Source organism: Lepisma saccharinum, chromosome 4 (assembly GCF_977018435.1).
Source record: "Lepisma saccharinum chromosome 4, izLepSacc3.1, whole genome shotgun sequence".
NCBI classification, from domain to species: domain Eukaryota; kingdom Metazoa; phylum Arthropoda; class Insecta; order Zygentoma; family Lepismatidae; genus Lepisma; species Lepisma saccharinum.
The window spans coordinates 111,822,557-111,846,225 of NC_139232.1; the positions used below are offsets into that span (position 1 = coordinate 111,822,557).

General features: G+C 40.0%; 1 protein-coding gene across 1 annotated transcript in view; it reads left to right on the forward strand.

Moving 5' to 3' along the window:
• The first annotated feature begins 344 nt into the window (after positions 1-344).
• Positions 345-23,669, forward strand: part of LOC145986492 (uncharacterized) — a 107,870-nt gene continuing 84,545 nt past the window's right edge. Inside the window, exon 1 of the mRNA XM_083120565.1 lies at positions 345-447. Within this exon, the coding sequence (XP_082976691.1) occupies positions 345-447 (103 nt within the window). The remainder of the gene's footprint in view (positions 448-23,669) is intronic.

Consider the following 23,669-nt stretch of genomic DNA (forward strand, 5'->3'; position numbering starts at 1 on the left):
ACGTGTCCGAGTTACCACTGACACTCCATGAGTTCTGAAAAAGAGTGCTAACCGAGTATTTATCCACTCCCAAGAGTCAAAACGTAGCCACGAAGAGCAGATCTTGCAAACGTATCCTTGCGGTAGCAGCATATATTTGTTCCACGTGGCCAGACAACATGTAGAAGCTCGGTGCGTCCGCTCTTAACAACCTCGCCCTTCCCTTCCATCCCCTCCTCCCCCGCCGCGGCATGGTTGATCAGCGGAGAAGATAATAAAGGTGGCGCGCATGCTCCTCCCCGTATCCTAGCAACGCGAGGAGTCCCCTCCGCTGGAGCCTTGGCGGGCAGTGGCGAGTCCTCAGGATGTCTGTGCGGACGGGAGTCCTGTTCTGGGTCCTCGGGTTGTCCTGGGTTCAGACCCTCCTGCCCGTCGTTGCCCAGCTCCAACAGAAGAGCTTTGTTGCAGGTAGGTTGTGTGTGTTGTGCGTCTTGGATCGCCTTTGCTTCCACTGCACTCGTGTCTCGTAAATATTGTCGCTGTTTTTTTTACTAATCAAACGCATTTTCTAAGTTGCCGTTAAGGCTCCGCGCTTAATATCACAGCGAAACACCGCTGTGATATTCCAAAATCTGAAAATTTACTTATTCTTAGAATTAATTCTAGAGAATTCACCTGAATCTTCATGTGGTTTTCTTTCGCTGTTTCCTGGATATTCTCTATAGTTTCGTGGCTATGTAAGTCTATTGAACTATTGTTAATCTAGAAAACAGGAAAGCAAACAGCACAAGATTGACGTGAGTGCTCTAGAAGGTTCTTCGAATATCTTAGCAGTTTTTCTAAAGGAGAAGAGAATTCAAAAGAAGTTGGCCTGGCCTCGGTCAAAGGTTCAGTAGGCCTTAAAAGAGGTGTTGAGGTCTCTTCTGGACATTGGGCTTGTCTCGGAAGGGTTTTCCAGATATATATATCTCCTTCAGAACAACCAGGACTGATTTAAATCTCTTTACAATTCCTTCTAAAGGATCCACGAGAATCCTGTTGATTTTATCCTCTGCTGTCTACGTATTTATACTGTGTAAAAGATGGCAACAGCAAGACTATGATTCTCCTGAATACACTGAAAGAAATACTAAATAGATCTAAATTTGCGCAATTTAGAATATCAACCTTAGGAGTAATATTAACAAATGAAAATTATATTAAAGAGGAAATAAAAAGTAGGCTTAATTCAGGAAATGCATGTTACTTCTCTCTTCATAAACTTTTGTCTTCTCGTTTAATATCTAAGAAACTAAAAGTTAAAATATACAAAACAGTAATTTTGCCTGTAGTATTATATGGATGTGAAACTTGGTCCCTTACATTGAAAGAGGAACATAAATTGAGAGTATTTGAAAATAAGATCCTTAGGAAAATCTTTGGACCTAAAAGGGATGAGGAGACAGGTGAGTGGAGAAGGTTACATAATTTAGAACTACATAATTTGTATTCATGTCCAGATATTATTAGAATAATTAAATCAAGAAGACTTAGGTGGGCAGGCCATGTGGCACGAATGGGAGAGGAAAGAGGAGTTTACAGGATTCTTGTTGGGAAACCTGATGGTAAGAGACCTGTAGGAAGGCCAAGACGAAGATGGAGGGACAACGTTGAGATGGACCTAAGGGAAATCGGTAGGGATGGAAAAGAGTATATAGATCTTGCTCAAGATAGGGAAAGATGGAAAGCCTGTGTTGCTGCAGCCATGAACCTTCGGGTTTAAGAAGGCTAGAGAGTTAGTTTTAGTTAGTTAGAATATCAACCTTGGTTTACTAAAGGGAGAGGGAATTTTGAAAACAAATTGCTGATACAGACGCAAAGATGCACATGATCCGTACTCTTGAAGTTTTGAAAACGGCAAATGTATTGGGAAATTTGAAGGAGGATTTTCAACACCAACGAAACTTCAAGCGATGAGAAATTGACCGCGAAAGGACGCATAGGAAGCTTGTTTACTTCTTCCTTGAGGAACCTTTCCTAGAAATTGGCAAATATCATCCTCAAACTCCATACAAGAGATCGAACCGAAGGTTCTATTATCTCATTTATCCCGAAACAACTTAAAACACCGTTCCATTTCAGTCTCAGTCGCGATAATGATGAGATGAATTTGTTGGAGAGACGCTCACAAGGGAGCACTTATGCCTAAGTCAGGACTCGAACTCGGAGTATCAGGTTGGTGAGAAGACCCCCAACACCTCTCTCACCGAGGTGATCGGGAACAAAGATTGCTGAAAACAAGCGCGTCCACAAACTATATTAACACCCTGCTGCATTGTCATGTCAGCACACACACCTATAGATGATTTTCCTCCGCGTACTCTTGCAATTCTGTCGCTCGTAACGCTTGAGATGAGGTTGTGAAGACTGTCGAATTATGGATGAAATCCAAACTCTACTACTTTCGTACGTCTGAAACCGCTCTGGAAAAGAGAAACATTCTCATACTTTGCAACCGGAAATTAAAATGTTATAATATATTTTCGTCTTTTAATCGTTCGATTTTATTTGACCGCGGTGTGATACTTTACTTCACACAATAGCGCATGCAGAAATTTGCAAATAAGCTATTTTCTTTCAATTAATTCACACAACTTACAATTCACTCACATGTGATGAAATCCCATTACAGTTTATTTTAGTGAATTCAACTCTCAAGATCCAGTACAATGGATTACTCTTCCATTAATCTCATTAATCGTACTACTTTCGAATGACCTGCAATCCAGCAAAAGTCTTAATTGGGTTTGCATAGATTGCAGCCTAAAAACATCTTTTGACACATTTCATATTATTATACACTCCTCGCAAAAAAGTTTGGAATATTGTTTCTTACATTAGTAATAGGTGATAGGCAAGGTGGTATATTCTGCGAAAAGACGCGAGAACGTCCAGCAGACAGATACCATGTGTTGTTCCATTCCAAATTCGTGTCTATCATCTATTGTCTAATGTAACAATATTCCAAACCTTTTGTGAGGAGTATATTACAAATGAATTAAGTACACCCTATACTTACTATCAAAGTAGATTTTCTACAGCTGGAAACTGTAAGTTTTGGATTTTACAATTACAATTTAAAGAGTTTTTAAATAACCCCCAATATATGTATTAATTTTATGTTGAATTATCATTTCAAAGCCCTAATTATAAAAGAAAAATCAGGAACTGTGTGTGAAAATTTGTGATCTATGTCATTCAAAAAATCCTGAATACGAAGCGTCTCTACCTAGCCCGTCTTAATTTAGTACCAAGATTAGAGACTTGTCAAATTTTATAAGAAGTAAGAAAAATAGTATCATAACTTCAAGTAAAATATTAGAACAGTAATAAAATTACTAAAAATTTAGTTGAGAATATTTGTGAATATACGTATAATTCTGAACATTTTATAGTTATGGAAAATATTTATAGTGCTTTGTTAAAATTTATCAAGTATCATTTATTCGGAAGACCGTTGTTGTTCTCTTTCGTAACAATTCTCTTCTTTCAAAGGCTGTATGTGCTTCTATTGGTCTGCTCTTGTTGCGTGCTTTCTTTTCCTCTGTGCTCCCCTACTGTGCAAATAGACCTGCGAGTATGTCAACGGGTACGTTCCTGTTTCAAAGGCAGGATGGGAGATCACATTCCCAGCGCATAGGACTTTCTCAACTCGTTGCTTTCCATTGCCGTAAATTGGATGCCGTGATGTATTCTTCAAAGAAGGACGCAAAAACGTGGCATTTCCTTTGGATATATCCTGATACAAATTTTCGTTGTTGGTGGTTTTTCCTTCCAGTCTATTCGGTGAGCATAAATAAACAGTGTTATTGAAAACAAAATCGGGCCACTTATCCGTCCAATACAGGAATAAGGTTTTCCTTTTCATATAGATTCCCTACCGCGTATTTCGTTGCAATTTTAGAAAAGCGCTAGGAAAATGAGATAAAGTAGCGGGGATGTTCTGATCGTTTCCCCCTCCTTTCCTGTACCATTATGTAAAGTTCAAAATCTTTTTGAAATAGCATGTGCTAAAAACTTGTTGAAACTTTTGAAAAAACTAATTGTTTAAAGCATGGATGTCGCATACATTTTAGAAACTGTAAGTAAGACGATCCTCAAAGGTACTACACAAGTATACACAGTGGTTGCAACCTAGAGCTCGAGGCCATCCAATCATCATCATCATCATTATTATTATTGCTAAAATATTGCATGTAGTACAGAACTTTTGATTAGGTAGTAAAATCGTATTCGTGAAGTTGTACCTGAAATCGTGCAATTTATGTTAGACTCTGACTATGACAGTTTCCATAGTACAATCAAAATGTATTTTTCCTTTGTGAAAAGACTAAAGATATTTTCTTGCGTAAGGGTAAATAAAGTCGAGTCGCCGCATTTTGCAAAACAAATGTTCATGTAAGTGAAAACTTTAACACCCTGATTGCCAAGGCTATTCGTATTGAATACCCTTATCATTTGTGTCTTGTGCCATAGTCAAAGTCTCGTGAATATAGCAAGATAATTGTAACCGTTTTCTTAGTTATATTGTAATCACATATAAGTACTGAAGTAATTTTCATAACATTACAAAGGGTAGCAAATAGTATTGGCAGCCAAGTGTATGCATGTGTATATAAACACGGGACCGGATATTACATTCTGCTTCAATTTAGTATCTGTGAACGCAATTGCTGAATTTTTCTTGTCCTCAAGAGAATAGAAATTTTCCCAAAATTTCACAAAATAAAAATTGTCGTTTTTAAAACTTTCTTGTTTTCTTGACTGTAGAAAGCATTGAAGTGGAATACCATACATGTTCATGACCTGTGTCACTAATTTAAAAGCGTTATTTCAAGTGCTGAATGTGTCTACAATGATATACGTTCCGATACAACTCTATCTGATAACATTATGTCAAGACACATATACCTGCCAGAGTAACGCTTCTTTCACAGCTATTCAATAGCTACGAGTCATTCGAGGGTATCCATGTTGATAAAAATTACATGCAAAGTCAGCCTGGCTGTCAGTGTGTTAAACAATTTATGTTAGGTAAATAAATCCCACTACATTTTTTGACACACACCAGGAGAGAGACAAATTGAATTTGTCGAAGCTTTCATCGGCCAAGCAGGCAAACCCGCTGCACGCGGACGTTATTTGGGTTGCATAAGACGTAGGCGTTCACTCCGGCTGAGGATGAGAACAGTCGGTGATGTAGCATTGTTAATCTCGCATCGATTCCTTTCCAAGGGTAACAAACGACGCCTCGAGACGACGTAAACAAAGCCAAGGTCCCACCAGGGACAGCGCAGGCGACCGTTTTCCTTTCGTGCAGATAAGAGAAAGGATAACAGTCGGTCAAGGGGAGCAGTATTCGTGGAATATACTCTGCATATTTTAACATTCGTAGATTTTATCTTGTGCGCCCTCTATCTCAGCAGCACGAGAACCGAACTATGGTAAGAAGTGATATCACACAAACACAAGAATACAGGGTGTTGTCGCATACCACTGACAAATTGTAACAGCGTGCAGAGTATATTAAGGCGAACAACTTTTCTCAGCCATGTTTTCCTTTTTAATGCCTCCTTTCGACGGTACGAACCCTCAAACATTTTCTAAAAAAAAAAAACCTTACGTATGCGTAGATTCATGTTTGCCACATTCATTTACTTTCCAGTCGGATGACATACAAAGCCAAATATTGATTAGTATACTTAAAAATGACAATATTGCACAGCGAGATGACAAATAATCTTCAAAGTATTTGTACTAAGTATAAATATGTAGGTACTCCCGCCGTCATGTTAATATCACCAGGCTTGGAAATTTTTGGCTTCAAGTAGACCGTCTTATGGTATCGTCACTTAATGTCTGAAATGTGAGCGACTTTAATTTTCATTTGGCACCTAACTTAATCTCTGATATCGCAATTTTTAGTAGATAATTTGCTGGCTGTCTTGAAATATTTTAATGCAGGATAATAGGATATTGAATATTTTCAAATTATTGCGTAATTGGACATTTATTTTACATTTCTTGGGTGAATCAGTTTGTTATGCGCCTATTTTTAAATTTGTTCTTGTTTCTCAGTTATCCAAGGTTGGTACAGGTAAACGCATCAACTACTGGTACTGAACGATGATTGGTTTGCGAGATGATGTCATCATTAGATATTAGGAAATTCTGTATATATGTTTTAGTAGCAATATGAATATATCAACTAAGGATATTGATGATACCCGTAGCCATTAATATACACGTAGAGAAAGATTTTGTAGCTTAACTTTTCACTCTGTCCATCTGGCGGCGCTAGTGATTTGAACATCAGCTTTATAGACGCAAGTTACTTAGTCTGTTATTGAATCCATGGTTTCGTTATCTTAAGCACATGCATGTAATTCTGTACTTGTGGTGAAACGTGTTATAGAAATAGACGCGTTGATATTGTTATGTAAAACAAGAACTTACGTAAATTGAAAGAAGAAAAATTATGAATATGAACGGCTAAAACAGAACTGTCAAGTCCAAAGTAAACAAACAAGTGAAAACCTTCAGGCGTATTACATTACGGATTATGGATCTGAAGTTTCTGACTCAAGTCGTGAAAGGAAATAATAAAATACAAGCATCCACGCCCCGCTTCGATAGCCGAGCGCGTTGAATGCTGGACTCAAGACTCGTCATCGAAGGTCCGAGATTCGACTCCCGGTCTAAACATGAATGTTTCCTCGTGAGATTAATCTTATCCACATCCATGCTCAGAATCACGATTAGCCAAAAGTGACAGAAAAGTATTAAGATACATAATACTAGCTTTATACTCTCTACGACAGCATGAATTTTTAGGCCACTAGATCATGGAGGCCAGAGGAGGAAAGAAAGAGGTTTCGTATCCTATAGCAAACAGACCAGCGTTCATTCTTACGTATAAAACCACTGCATGAACATCTTGAATATGCATGGGAACGTGGCCAATGGCAGCGGCCTACTTTTTCACGGTAAACAAAGGATTTGCATATCTTCTTGCGTATATCGACCTCCCACTGGTCCTCCACTGTCCACGTATTCCCTCTGCTGCTCAGTGTCGCGTTTCTTATTCAAATTCCCGCAAGCCCCCCGACGATCCGAAGGCCGTGGAAAGATCGTGAAAACTCCGGCAACGATTTTTCGATCCTGGATGTTTTCATCCGGCGTGGGCGATCCCCCAGGCGAGCTCTTAAGTAGTTCCGTAAACAAGATTACGCCGTAATGGAAACTGTCGGGAAGGAATTGAAAGTCGAACTGAATGAGGGTGTGGATGAGGGATGGGTATCCAAAGGAAAATGCTATTCGTCAAAGAGATACTTCTATAGGGTGATGCAAAATTTAGGTTACATAGGAAAACAAATACGTGCATACAAACGCATAAACATGATTTATATGCAATTAGTACAGTTATAGCACACGCTAAACATGGCGCACAATTTGCTTGAATGCATGCTGCGATTCGACATTCTCAGTTCCGTTGTACTAAACCCCTCCCCAAACACGTACTGGGGGGTGAAACATTGAAGTGGCTCTAAGAATTGGGTCGTTATTGTATAACACATTTTATTTAATAAATGTAACTGAAAAGGTTTAATTTAACTTATTGTCCCGACGTCGTATTAGCACCAGTTGAACGTAATCTCCAAAAATGCTTTTTTCAGTTTTGTTGAAGAGCTTTGCTTGGAGTCAGATCTACATATCTCCACTTGTAATCGTTAGCGGCAAGGTGGATTCACGTATATAGAGTTCACTGCCTCTTTTTGAGAGTCAGACATATTAGAGAATACATGATTTCCTCTCTCCTGTAAAAGTGATAAACTGGAGTTACGTCCCTCTGGTTCTCACACGACGAAATCTGAATAGTTGAAACTGACAAATGGATATTCACATAGGTTCTAGGATTCGAACACGGCACCGTGGCGAGAGCATGAATCCAGTACTGAACACGTTCGGTCACCGAGGCTACAGTAGTTAGAAAGAAATAATAAAGCATATTCAGAATATGGGAAATGTTTTTCAATTTTAACATCTTGAATATATATTGCACTTCTAGGAAATTTTACTTCATTTAATTTTAATAAAATAACGAATATTATTGCGTTTATAGAGCGCATTGCAGTAGACATTTACCACTAATAGCTTTAGTACTTAAAAACTTATTTCGCTACCGCGTGCTCTACAGTATCATCTTTCCAATCGACGTTGACATTTGCTTCGTTACCGCGCAAAGATCTCTTCTCACTATTATCTCTCTCTTTCCTCGTTGGAGTCTTTGACCCCTTTCCCGCGGCTTATCTCCTCTTCCTTTTTCCTCCGTGCTTCCTCCCGTGCACTTTTTGTCTTCCCGGATCCGCGTTCCCACTTACACGGCGCTAAGCCGCTCCATATGCTGCAGGCGTGAGAAAGGCTCCTTCAGCGACATCTGCAGAAACGTTCCTTTTGTTCCCCCCTGCCCCGCCCCTCCCCCTATATGCCTCCGGAGGCCGTCTCTCAGGAAACGAGGAAACCCCCGAGCTCAATTGCGCTGTGCGATTGTTGTTTCAACCACGCTGTATAATTAGATCCTTTGTTTAACCAAGGAGCCGGGTAAATATGTAAGCACAGGCTGCTCAAGGCTTTTTTCCTCCTTCCTTCTCTTCCTGAGCGCAAATGGGAAGAAAATTATATTCCTTCGTTAGTAGTTCCGTTGTTGCGAATCTGGCTTTTGAAGGTAGAGGATACTGGTGTTAGAAAAGCAACCCTTTGATTATTAGCAAGCCGAATTTATATACGTGAAGGTCCGGGGATACCTTCCTACTGAGTCCTCCCATTTGCAATTTACTTCCTCTTGAATTTTTTTAAGTCCATTTATGCACAGGATGGCTAATTGGGATTGGATCTACAGTTTGTCACCAACCAAGTATTTTCTCATATAATTTAGATTTGGATTATACCACTAGTCCTCTACAATTATATATACTATGGGCTGACAATTTGACCCTTAGTTATTAAAATATTTAGCAGAATCTGAGGCCTTTGTGAGAAGTACGAAAAGTAAATAGTATATTTAATAGTTTATTGAGGAAATAACTATTAGAAATTTTAGTCATATATATAACATTAGTAACTTTAACAATAGAAATTTTCCATCAACAAATTTAGCGTAACATATTATATATATATATATATATATATATATATATATATATATATATATATATATATGTCTGATTGACATTAATCATTCAACTTACAAATATAGCCACACTTCATATAAGCCAAAACAAATGTACCTGAATCAGATTGTGTTTCCAATTACGTACTAGGTTGGTTCAATGTTCTGTATTATTCTTAAGTGGAAAATATCTTATTAATCAGCAATTTTGAATAGGGAAGTTCAAAATCTAATTGAATACAAATTAACATGATTAGTGGATATCGGTCAACTCTGAAAGGACCATCTGCGTAAAGGTAGAATTAACCATAACATAAAAAAATAGTGCTCAAATGAAACTAATTAACTAAATCAAGTAAAATGGATCTTAGATTAAACTTAAATATATTAATTATACTACCAGTACACGAAAGATGACTTCCACAGACCGATTCCACTAGTTTAAGTTATAACTGCCAAAAGTGAATCCAACCGCTGCCAGAGTAAGAGAGAGAGAGAGAGCTCCGCACGCACGCGAGAACCTTCCCTTTCCATAGTCACATGACCTGGTGACGTATTACTTCCCCCTCAAGAAAAGGAAACAAACAAATAACGAATAGCACACAATTTGATTCATATTTCTTTGCGAGCAAGGAATAGCGTTACAAGTTTAAAGTAGAATCCGAACCGCTAGTATGTACCTCCGCAGGAACTCCTTGATTAGAGTCCAGCGCAGATAATTCTGCCGTGCAATGCGCGACAGAACTAAAGAAGCAGTGTTGCTAATGGAGCAGATAGAAAAATCGCTGCGGTGCGCCGATGCACAGCTGTTACGTACAACAATAAAATTAGAGAATTCAGGTCTATCTAACGTTGAGTTTTAAACGTCATGCATTATACCAGGACTAGGATTAATATGTACTAACAAGTGACTATGTATGTAGCTACATACATATGGACTAAAAATTCGCAAAATATGAACTAACACATAAGTACAATTACCAAAAATGCTGCAAAGAAGACTTCTTCATACGATTCCTTATTTGAGTGATTTCAAACAAAATAAAAAAATATATATATTATTTTTCATTGCATTAATGCACTGGTGGCGTTCTAACTTTTCACTCCCAAAACCCGTATACACTGGTATGGAACTGCAACGGCAGATAATAACATGCCAACGTGTTAAACCGCTACAATTGCACCATAACACTCCTCCTGAAGCAGTATTATTATTTCCTCTCTGAGATCGGCGACAGTCGGTTGCCTTTGTTGTACATTTACAAAGGATGCCGGCTTCCACAACAATAACAAGTACATATACTGCCACTAGACGATAAGCTGCGCGGCTTTTTCTTTTGTTATGAACCAGGGCCGGCGCTAGTAATTTTGCCTCCCTGGGAGGTGGCGGCAGATGCCGCTCTATTTCGACCCCCCCCCCCCCGGTCATTACGCAGCAACGGAAAATTGAAAATCAATATATTCCTAACTAAAACATCAAAATATAAAATAAATAATGAGACTTCTTATGCTATTTCAATACTATTCAGCGCAAAAGAATATCTCGCTCGATCACAGTTTTCAATAGGCTTATTTTTTTCTTCTCTTCAAATTTTGCCGCTCTGGGCGATGGGACGGTTCGCCCTCCCCTTCCACCGGCCCTGCTATGAACTTGGTCACCCATCAAAGCATGGCAATTTTAACACAGAAAACAATATGTATCGCATTAAGCAGCAAAAATGACAGCCTCCTCTATGCAATTTCTACAAGAACACGTGCCGGAGCCAGAGTTGAAATGATGTTGGAACCACATAATTTATTTATTTTGAATAATTCCAAAATTATGAAATATGAACAATTTGTTGCTGCTGTTCGCTGCTCTCTTGCCAAAATGCTTTATTGGGATGCTAACACCATGACTGGCTTCCTCCTTCATGAACTCGTGCACGTTGCTTAGAATTTCCCGAGCTTGGCTATGCAAGGTTTTTGATTTCAACTTCGACAGAACTGGAGGCATTATGGAATTTAACGTTCATTAGCAAACACACACTTTTACATAAACACACGCAATACACGCACACAACGTCAAACCGGTCAAATACTTAGTATAAAATAAAAATATGGTGCTTCCAATCCAACAAAACTCACCGCCACTTTACCTGCCTTTTCCCCTTCCGTGACAGAAATAGTGCTTCATTATTACAGTTGGCAACACTAGTTACTAGCTAGCCAATGAACATGCACTGCATTAAAGAAGCAAGCACTACGCCGTGCTATATTGCCACATTAGCGTCCCTACCGAACGGTGGGAACCGCTAGTTGGAGCGCTATTCAATTGTTTTCAATTATGTTTGCGCGAGTGTGTCCAGGAATGGAATGACAATGTGGCAACAATAGCGAAGGTTTTCGAGCAGGGTAGAACACATGGTGCTAAGAGAGAGGGAGACGAAACGAAAATTCGTTTCTACGCAACGGCAAATTTACGTGTGTGGCACTCTACGATGATTATAATGTGTAATACGCCAATATCTTGCTTTCACATAATATATTTTCCCTCTAATATTAGGGGATACATCCTTGTATGTGGTGGTACACTGAAATCGAGTCTTGGTTTCAAAGTTATTCAAGAGATAGTAAATGTTACGTGAGCGCGCACAGAAAGTTTTCCAATCTTCGCGATTAGCCAAAAGTGGCAGAAACGCGAAGTAAAATAAATCATTCAAATCACTGAGAAAGTTTGAGTAGGAGAAAGGAAAATGCAGAGAGATCAAAGGGAAGATACAGAAAGGGGAAAGAGGGGAAAAAGAAACAGAGATACGAGAGAGTGAAATAAGGAATCAACACACAGAGAGAGAGAGAGACTTATGAAGCAGGAGATGGAGAGAGAATTAATGAAGCAAGAGATAAGAGAGAGAAATAGGAAAAAGGGAAATAGAGTAGAAAATGGCAACATAAAGCGGGTGGAAATAGAGAAGAAGATGGGATCCAGTAGAGAGGAACAAATACATGCTAAAACTGAAAGTGAAAGATCGGAAGCTGGAAAACAGTTACAAAAAAGGAAGGAAAGTTTAAGTAGGCAAAGTTTCCTTATCCCTTCCCTCCCTCACTTCCGGAGCTGATGGCTGTTGCCTGCAACTTCTTTACAAGAAACAGCTATATTAATATATTTATGAACATTCTAACGGAAATTGTAAATATATTATTCACTAGTTACTCGGAAGGGTTATTGATGCGACGAGCTTGAGACGCAGGCATGTAAGAAACTGCGTGGAGGCAACTTAAGGAAGCCAAGCTCTTTAGGGTGGATAATTACACGCAATTAAGCGAGCGTGGGACTATTCGAACAATTAGCGGGCGAACCTCCCCGCCAGGAGCAAGAGTTCGAAAGTAAGCATTGGCCATTAATTTGATTAACGCTGGTAAGTTAGGGTTCATGGTTTTGGCGTTCGAGTCGTTGCCGACCGCTGCTCGCGCGGGAATCCGTAATTAGGGGAGCTGGCGTCTTAGCGATGCGATGCGATGCGTTCGTTGTCCGGCTGTCTTGGGCCGTTTCGTTCCTAATGAAGTCGGTAATTGCTTCAGATTGTTTCGCCGGCTCCGGAACCTCGCAACTTCGCCCAAGTGCGTGCAGCGAGGGTTGTTGGTGGGGGAGGGGGGGATGTCTTTATCGGGTAACTTGCGAAGGCTAAACTTTCGAGGGGTTGGGATTGGACGTTCTGCACCAGGTGAAGCGCTGAGTTGGCGGGGTAAACCGGAACAGTAGCGTCGCCGCATTGGATAATTGATTTACCGAAGTAGCTTGTGCAAGTTGCTTCGGATTAACAGAAACGTGCATTAGAGCTCCGCCGGTATGCGGTCCTTTGGTTGAATTGACTCACTTCTCTCATGACAGCCCACGTCCACAATATATACCTCGGTAGCAGCCTGGTTTCTCGCTGGGTGTGGTTTCCTTCACCACACTTCACGACTATTTCATTCAGTAGCTGCTCAAATATCACCGCTCTCCTATCTCACAAGCATTTTTTTTTCGACTTTCAATCGGGGATCAATTGCGCTCATGCAAGATACATTCCGTTGAAATTTATGTGTATGAATTGACATTCACACACACAACATACACAGCATAGAACGAACATGCGCATGATTTTTGGCCTGCACCAGTAAAGACTTGTCCTTGTGATAAATTTTGTGGCAACGTAAGCCTATTTTGTATCATATATATCTAGAGAACAGTGTAAGAAAAGTACATGGAGATGCATTTGAATGCTCTAGAACAATGGTCCTCAACCTTCGTGACTCCGCGGCCCGGTAAAGTTGTTTTTTAAAAGCTGATGATCATAGAGAGTATTAGTTTTTTTATATCTAGACTTTTTTACAAAATATAAAAATTGCTTTAAATTAGTTGGCAACGAATGGATTTAATGCAATATCTCAGTTTTGGTTGTTTATATTTTACTTATTAGGTGAAATTTTTAAATTATATATCCGTTCTTTTATATTATATACCCTATTATTATCACTGTTAATTTAGCTTGAGTAGTATTAGCTATGATCTTATACTTTCTTTTTTTCTTTTATAAGATATTTCAGGTCAAGGTGAAGCTTCTTAATAGGAGGAGATGGATTACATTGTGTTGGTTTGGATAATATATTGAAAGATATGTTTGAAATTGCATTTGATTGTAATTTTGTTTTTTGATTTATTGGCTCTAGAGCATGGACACATTGCCCGTCGCTCTCATTTGTGTAGGTGAGATAAGTCGTAACATAGTAGGTGTACCGGAAGGTGTGCCTGGTTTGCTTAAACTAATTTAATTTCGTAAGTGGTGATGATTTTCATTGGATCCATTTCGGACGCCGGAAAATTCCAGCTAATCAGAATATTGATAGGCAAACTAAATTGACAAATTTGGAAGCGGGAAGTAACGCCCTCCCGGTTAGATGGTTTGATCGTTCACCGCCACTGTCGCGAAAGGATTTTCGGTTTCCACAGTCGAACTCAAACTCGAGCGAGAGGTCGTCTTTCCTGGTGGTTGCCAGCTCGGGCTGCAAGTCACAAACTTCAGGAGATCCTCTCACGGGTTGGTATAATTGAGAGCGAAACCCGGACGCAGCCCGGTGGTTGAGAAACACTGCTCTAGAAGATATTATAAGGAGATGTAATGCACAGAGTTTGGAATACCATGGCTGCTTTTCCAAAGTAGACCAATTTTCGCCTTGCTGGCGCAGACCCAAGATCACGCGCGGCCACGAGGCTTCAAAAGACATCACATGTGTTTGGTTTGATTATTTTTGCTTCGCCTTTCTGCCACTTTTGGCTAAGCGCGAAGACGTGAATGAATGTTGATAAGATGGAATGGAAGACAGGACAATCACAAACATACACGGATGCAGGTCCTAAATCAGATTTTAATCAAGGGGGTGGCTGATTCCTTATCAGCAATTACCATATAAAGGCGAAAAGGTGTGGAGGCAGAAGCTCTGAAGATGAATTTCTCACTGTATTGTAACTTATTGTAAGATGTAAGATGTTTAATGACGTCAGGGCAGGTTTATAAACCAAGAAACATTTGTAGGATTTCTGCGGGGGGGGGGCCTCAGTCCCCCCCCCCACCCTGGGTACGAGTACGTGCCTGTATGGACGACAAGACACGATCCACACGGAAGGTCTCTATAGTCTGCAAAATTCAGTCCAGGATGTACTACATTGAAGTGAGGTTGATACTTTGAGGTAGTCACTCCTTACACCCTTCTTTATATGTGTGTGTGTATGTAAATGTGAACACATACATATACATTTTCATGGAACCGACTGGTTACAACTTTTACCTTGTTCTCCTTCTTACGCTGTGAAAGTCTTTGGTGTTTTACGGCGACAAACACCTCCGTTTTGCAACAATTCTTTGAGGACATGGGATTTTATTTGCACATCGAATCCATTCGCAATTGTTACATGCATTGTTACTAGGGCCCAGAACTTTATGTTATAACAAATTTTTCATTTGGCTTCGGATCTAATATTGGGGTAAGATCTTTACATATCTGATGAAAATCAGCCGAAATAGACAAACTTGACACAGCATATTTTGACATATTTCACCAATTTCGCGTTTTTACAACATATTTCTTCAATTTTGTTGTTTTTCTTCGTAGCTTTAGCACAACGGATAGTTCATATTGTCGATGGCAGGATATGGACATTACGGAGGAAGAAAGGTGCCGTCTTTTCTTAGTACAGAACAATAATACCCCACTTTTTTTTATCCCGCCATGCAATCATTATTGAGGAAAAATGTTCTCTCTCATTGTTGCACGGGAAGTAAAGAAGTTTCGTTCTCATTTCTTTGCCTTTTTCGCTTCTCACAAAAATCAGTCAAGAGTAAAAATAACATTCGGTACATTACAGCCCCTACTCTACTCTATCAGGTATGGGAGAAATTCGAGAGTACTGTTGCGCATATTTTTGGCTTTACTGGAAATATTTCTGCATTTTTCTGACATATTTGTAATTTTCCATGACACATTTGCCAATTTATATGACATAATTACATACATATTTTACAGTTTTTTAGGACACAAAGTCCCGGGCCCTAGTCATCACGCTCCGCAAATGCTCTGCCAACACAGACATTTTTCCGAGTTCCCTCCGGAATCGTATGAAGGGATAATGCAAGGGAGAAGACGTAAGCCTCGAAAATGTATGTGACTAGTTTTTAAGAGATTTACAGAGGGAAAGGAATAGTTTCATTCCGCTGGGTCGTGAGCATTTTCGCTTCCAGCAGAAGCCCCAGATCCCCTTCAGAACTCCGGAAGCGCCCGGAACCGTCTCCGTGAAACACAAGCTCCCACCGTGGAAGATAACGAATCCACAAAGAACGCTCGGGCCCACCGAGGAAGGGAACCGGTCCTCGCGTTATCTGATTGGGGCCAATGCTGAAGCAGCCTCCTCTGCTAAATCCCCTAAGAAGGAAAGTGCTTGCTGTCGCAGAAATCCCGGAAAGAGAGACCGGACTTCTAAACGTCCAACAACATCTCGGAAGGAAATCTTCTCGTGGAACCCTTTCTTTGTAAACGGGTAAATATAGTTCTTAATGAACCGTTTTGTTTCAAGCCATTTCACTGCTACATTCAGACTTTCACAACTATAATCTTCCTCTCTTTCTAATTCGATTGTTTCGCGACACTCTTCTATCCCTTACGTCCATCGCGACGATAAGGATGAGTTGATGATTAGATTGAATTGGTGAAGGGACGTTTTAATTTAAATTATATGCGCATATTTTAAACTTGGATAGTTTTATGCCTGTTACTTATACACACCTAAGAAGTGCAATTAAAGGTTCGCTTGAAGAAGGGCAGAGGTGATCAAAGAGAACTATCTGTACTCTGAATCTCTTGCTGGAATATGACAATACTTATGTATATTTGTCTACAATGTACATGAGTATTTGTCATATTCCAGCAAGAGATTACATAACGTTTTCTGAGTTATGACCTTCTCCATTAACCTTTCAATTGTTATGTAGTACTTTCAAATTCTCGGTTTATTTACGTGATAAAAGAAATGGTCTTTAACAAATTTCACAATATTTTAATTATATTAACACATTTCTTGAGTACATTAAAACTAGTAATCATATGTCGTTTATCGCGTGCTTGTTTTATTTCAATATGAACCATAACCTGATACTCTTAAGCGCTGGCTTTCTACATTCATTTAATTGCTGTTTTTGTAGTTCAGAATCAATGTAAAGAAAATTGTAAGCTTAATTGTAACCCTACTTTAATAATAATAATAATAATAATAATAATAATAATCGTTTATTTTAAGTGTAGAGCAGAGTATGAAACCTAATACAGCACTAAGTCAAATACAAAAGTACAAAGTTACACGAATAAAATACATAAGCTGTAGAATAACATAACATAACAAGTTAGCATATTTACACTTCAAGTTACAGTTTTCAACGAGACCTATTATACCTCTGATACTAATAATTGTTTATTGTTATATAATATTGTGCAATTAACTGTGTATTGTTCTAATAATAATAATAAAAATCATATTTATTGAAGTGATGATAACGATTAAACAACCACTATGTTATACAAAATTAAAAAATTGAATACATTATTATAAAATAAAACAGTGGATCCTACAATCTAATACATTAACATAAATTCAAATTGTAGGTTTCAACAAGATCAGCTACTAAATCTCTTGCCTTGTTTAGGCATGTGAGAATTGAGATATACCTATGGGAATATCTGGGAATTTATAAGCTATATTATTCAAAAAGTATTCACTGTCAACTTGGAAATTTAATATCTTCTCTACAAATAATAATAATAATAATAATAATAATAATAATTGAACGTTCCTTTGCTGACTTAGTAATATTTGCTGCATATGAGCAAAATCAGTGGATCTGATATATTTGGGCAACATTCTAACTTTTCACTACTTAGAATATCAGAGTTGTTTCCTGAAGGAAAAGCGTTGCTGAAAAAGTCATAAAATCCAAGCAAACATTTATGACAGAGGAGTATCAAAATTAATGGAGTTTCTGTATGCAGATGATAAAAAATCGTTATAGCTAAAAATCACCAAAATAGAGACGAAGTCTATAGTTTTATATTGTTGCAAAAATCCGTTTATGTCTCAGATCGAAGCCCGTTTGACCTTTACGCGACAGGAAAACCTTCCACTGGATACGTCGAGATGGGCTCCAAAGCACCAACCCTCTCGCGCAGTTTTAACCCGAAATAATACCTTGTTCATTGGGAGCCATTTCCTTAGCTTTATTTCCTCTTTATTTCAGCTCCTCTTGCCTCCAGTTAGAGCCCATAAAGGTACGTTTCTTGCAAGGGATAGCACGGGAAGCCATCGCAGCGAGTGTCGTAAAAATATTATTCCCTCTCAGCACACAGGAATCACGTCCCGTGTCATCCTGCCTTTAGATGCCGAGGGGAGAGAGAGAGTCTATTAGGATCTGAGGGGATTTACGTCCCAAACGATCCGCCGACCAGCTCACCTGATGCATAAGTAACCGTGATGGGAGTCTTCGGCGAGGCGTAACTGGATTACACGGAGGAGCGACTCACGGTTTCGGGACCTGAATTCTTCCTGATGGAAAAGAGGTCCCTAAAAGCTTGGATTACTGGGATAGGCTGGATTGCATCCACCCAAAGCGTGCTCCCTGTAAATTAAGTTCGTTAACAGGATGTCCACATGGTTCACATTCAGAAGTTTCCGGTCTTTCCAAGCGATTTATTCTTTTCCCGTGCCTTTTGACTGCTCATACGAGCACAGCTGACGTACTTAAATTAAAACGCTTTCCATCCATAACCCATTTGATCAATTTTTATCATCGATTTTTGAACAATGTACATCTATTACATTTCAAGAATTACTTTATCAATAGCAGACCTCCGTGGCGGAGTGGTTAGCACGACGCCAGGGGTCCCGTGTTCGAATCCCAGGCAAGGCATGGGTGTTCTTAGTAAGTGTCCCATCATCATATCATCACTCATCCTCATCTTCGCGATTAGCCAAATGTGGCAGAAATCAATCAATCACTTTATAGATAATGCTATATCCTCTTTCTGTATAAAAACAGGACAAATTATTCCTATATTATACTCCTCTGGGATTCTCTCCGCTTCCCAATCAATGGGCATATTCTTTCCCTCCTTTCTTTATCATTTCTGTGATTTTCGAGTGATATTACTCATACTCTGCCTCCTCTATGGCGTAGTGTTAGCGTCGTCGCCTTGTAATGAAGTGATCCCGGGTTCGATACCCGGTGAAGGCACATAGTGGTTCGGATCCCACTTTAAACTGTAGGTCCAGTCTCGATTAACAATTTTGCGCATAAAGTAAATTAAAAAACAAAATCAATCAATCGTACTCTTGCCATCTCTTTGCATGTTGCTTGCTGTTCATTTTCCGTACGATCTAATTGGTATTTGTTATATTTCTCTCTCATCTCCCTCCCTTGTTAATAACTCGTCCAAATGTTCTTTCCATCCTTTTGACACACATTTATTTTTCAAATACTAACTTTACTATCATTAACCTGACATATAAGCGTATAAAATTGTGGCTTATGGAAATGCTGTTATTGCTTTAATATATTTTTAAAAAGATCTTGTGTTTTTTGTTTACATTATATCGGTCAATTTATTTTGTAGTTCTTACATATATTCCTCCTGTTTTATTTTTACATATGTCTTCATTGCTTGTTTTCTCTGTTGATTCTGTTCTTCTCAAGTTTGCTCCTTTTTTTTTTGTAAATATTGTCTTCTTGCCTCATTTCCAAGACTTAGATGAGCAGGCTATGTGGCACGAATGGGAGAGGAAAGAAGAGTTTACAGGATTTTTGTTGGGAAACCTGATGGTAAGAGGAAGGCCAAGACGAAGATGGAGGGACAACTTTGAGATGGGCCTAAAGAAAATTGGTAAGGTTGCAAAAGATCGGATTGACCATGCCCAAGATATGAACAGATGGAAGGCTTGTGTTGCTGCAGCCATAATCCTTCGGGTTTAAGAAGGCTAGAGAGATAATATTAGTTGCCTCATTCCCTATCTTCATATTTCTCTAAATATTTTATCATACCATGATAATCATGTCATGCACTATTAATTTGCATGATTTATTTTGTAATGATTTACATTTTGCACATACACATGTACCTATGTAGAGAATTTTTCATATCATGTTCCTGCAGAAAATGGCTCTGTGGTCTACTCAGCCTCAAGCAACTCTGTGGTCAACCCTAGGAGGTATAGGTGACTGTAGTTTGGTAATGATAACATCACCTCAATAGTGGCCGAGACCGTGAATGTTTGCACTTCCCTCCTTTACCCTCCCCCCACCACCCCCTAGGGAGTTCCATGGATTGTTGCAATGTACAGGGTAACAAAAATACACACACACACACTGAGAAGTGATGTAAGGAAGAATTAGTAACATTGCAAAAATTCTCGTAACATTTGTCTTACATTATGAATGGCCCACATCTTACTGTATGTACGTATGTCACATTATAGGGTTATGCGAAAGTTTTGCTTATATTTTTTGCAGTTTTTATTAAATTTGTTTTTAGTTGAACAGGGTTATATATAGTACATTTTCCTTCTCGCAGTTCCCAGGTTGTTCTTTTGAAATATAGGTTTCAAGCCGTGGCCAAACTAGGAAGGGGTCATCGCCCTTTCCTGACCAAAGAACCATTCCGGCTACATTTAAGCTGCATGAAATATATAGATGGGTCCAATTTCCCGTGTGTCTCTGTAACCGGGTAACGAATAAAGAGGTTTTCTCTGACATTGGACCGACACACGTGCCACAACCCACTGTCCATTCGCAACCTCCCTGCTCCGTTCTTCTTCTTTTTTTTAACTCTCTTGTCCCTGTGCGAGGTCGAGACGCCGCGGACCAGTTTGCAAAATTCATGAGTTGTCTCTCTCTCTCTCTCTTCTCTCTCGAGTGGCCCACAATTAAGTCCGCGGCCGGAGTGAACCTCTGCCGCTGTGAATGGCAGGTTGCGGCGACAGGTGGCGTTCCTCGGTGACTTCTCCCGGTGAATTATCGTCCTAATTAAGAGCCCCCACCGGCTGCCTGACAAATGGCTAAGGTCGAATATTTTCTTCCCGTTGTTTTGCGCAGTTGCCACCCCCAAACGTCCCCCACTAAAAAATGTGGAGGGGTGGAACTTGACTTCAAAGGGTTGGTCTATGTCGTCGTTGTTAGGTTATATACCGAGTAAAAACCGAGACTTTGGTTATGCGAAAATTTCGTCTAAACCAAATTGGCTTTACTATGTGGCCTACTCGGTGGCGTAGTGGTAAGGTGGTCGTGTTGTAATCAAGGAATCCCGTGTTCGATTCCCGGTGGAGGCATAGTGTTTCGAATCCCGCCTTGAACAGTACGTCCATTCCGGATTAACCTGTCTGTGCATAAAATGGACTTAAAACAACTCAACCTGTAAATAGTTTATCAATAGTTGCTATACATTTCGAGCGACCCATGGTCAGGTCTCTGTGTTTGCAGCAAATCACACTTTCTATATAAATCCTGTATTTCTTCGAGGTCATTGTTGGTTTTCTCATCCTTCTTTCATTTAACAACTGACCTCTGTTGCAGAGTGGTTATGGCAGCACTCTACAACTCCAGGAGTCCCGGGTTCGGATCTCGGCATGGGTGTTCATTGTGAGTGTCCCTTCATCAATTTGATCATGTCATCACTCAGCTTCATTGTCGCAATTAGCCAAAAGTGCAGAAAAGCAACGTAAAATAACTTAATTCATTATTTCAGTTTCCTTGTAATCAAGGGGTCCCAGGTTCGATACCAGGTTGAGGCCATTTGCACAGTGGTTCGAACCCTCTTTAAATTGCAGGCCCAGTCCCGATTAGCTTATCTGTACATAAAGTGGACAGCAATTCCAACAACCAAACATTCATTCATTTCTACACATTTGCACCTGTGTATATACCTGGGGGCATCAAAGAGTTTTGCCTGTTGAGGTATAATTTGTTAAATAATGGAAAGATTGAAACAGTAAACATACATATACGTAGTTTGCCTCTATTCAGAGTTACCTTTCCACACAGTTTCCATCACGTTCGATGCATTTGCGCGAGCGTTTTACCCAGCTCTCAAAACCAGTGTGGAAAAGATCCACAGAACACTCCCTGCCTCTCCGTTTCAGAGCTGTTTTAACCCCTATAGGTCCTCGAGTCTCATGCCACGAAGCACAGACATAAGTAGTTAAGTTCAAAGTGGGAGAAACCGAAAGTGTGGACATGACAAGGAGCGGCAGGCCATCAACGTCGTTGACCGACGACAACCGCCACAGGGATGATGAGCTCATTAGAGAGGATAGACGCAACACCATCCAGGAAATTTCTGATGCAGTGCACATGTCCTATGGGTCAGCACAGGCAATGATTGAGAGTTTGGGATACCATATAGTCTGTGCTTCTTGGCACGAGATTCGATGGCCTCAAATGCATCGAATATGATGGGAACAATGTGTAAGGATTACTCTGAGTAGAGGCCACTACAGACAAACTATATGTATGTTTATGGTTTCAATCTTTCCATTATTAAACAAATTATACCTCAAGAGGCAAAACTCTTTGATGCCCGCTCGTAGTTGGACTGCTGCGTCATACATACCACTATTGGTTGTTAATCATCAACCACGCCCATAGTTTCGATTCCGACATACATTTAGTAACTCTGAGGCCCCCGTTAACCACGCAGCTTTAATAAGTCGACGGACCAGTTACATTCCCACCCATCGTGGCTTTCTCCTCTTGTATGTCTTTCGAGTTTCCGCGTATGCGCTCATGCGGGAACGCGTTGTGTTAAGCTAACGCGGGGCCTCACCCTTCTCCTCTCACACAGAGAGAGCTAGAACCGCTCACCTTTGAAGTGTTGGTGCGTGCGTATAGGAATGTAGCCGCCGGGATGTCCCAGCGGAACAAGCAGCTACATCGCGGTAACGCAGCGCAACAAGGAATGCCGAAATGGCGGGAAGGAGGATGATGCGGAATGTGATTGGCTCTCAGCCAGCATCAAATCTCACTGCAATCCAGTACGTGACCTTAGGATGCGGCGAAACTCGGCAGAGCTCATATCTGAATATGCGGCGTATCGTGCGGAGAAAAGAGGACGTAAAAAATCAATTTCTGTGGAAAAGAAGTGCTTTTCTCCTGTCTCGGTGGAAAAAAAAACAAAAACAGTTGGGTGGACGTAACCAAATCGAAACTGAAAGATGCCTTACTTGAAACTGAATCCTTGAGGACGTGCGCTGGAATTTCTCGTGTGGAAACCTTCACAAATTTTGCACAAAGCAATAGTTCTGGCCAAGGACAGCAAGAGTCCCTGGCTCGAATCCCGGCCTTAGCATGGGTGTTCTTTGTCAGTTTCCCTTCATCATATGATACATCATCCTCATTTTCGCGATTAGCCAAAAGTGGCTGAAAAGCGAAGTAAAATAAACAAAAGTTCTGGAGCTCCTTTTTTGCCAAACACGTTTTTGTTTAAGTTAATTCAACTCAAGTTATTAGAATAAATTAATGACATTAAAAAAAAAGGTAAAAAAAGATAAAGTGCTCCCCTGTGCTCAGCACCACGCCATGAAGGCGTATAGGGGGTGTGGGGGTAACGCCCCACACTTTCTTGATCCTGTCGTGAATGGGGGTGATGTGATCAGCATCACGCCCCTGACCGCCTTTACCCCCTTGGGTTTCTCCCAGGTACCCATGTCATTCGACGCTGGATGGACGCCAGGGCCGCTTCCAACGTTAGAAAAGTTCCCGCCTTATCTTATCCGGAAGACCTACCTGCATACATTCATCATGTATGCTTTTATACAGTGTTTCAAATATCGACATTTTTCACTTTCTTCTTGGGAAATGATTGAAATTTTCTTACAGTTTAATTAAATAATATAAAAATATCATAGCTGTTCTGGCAAGCAGGAAATATGTTA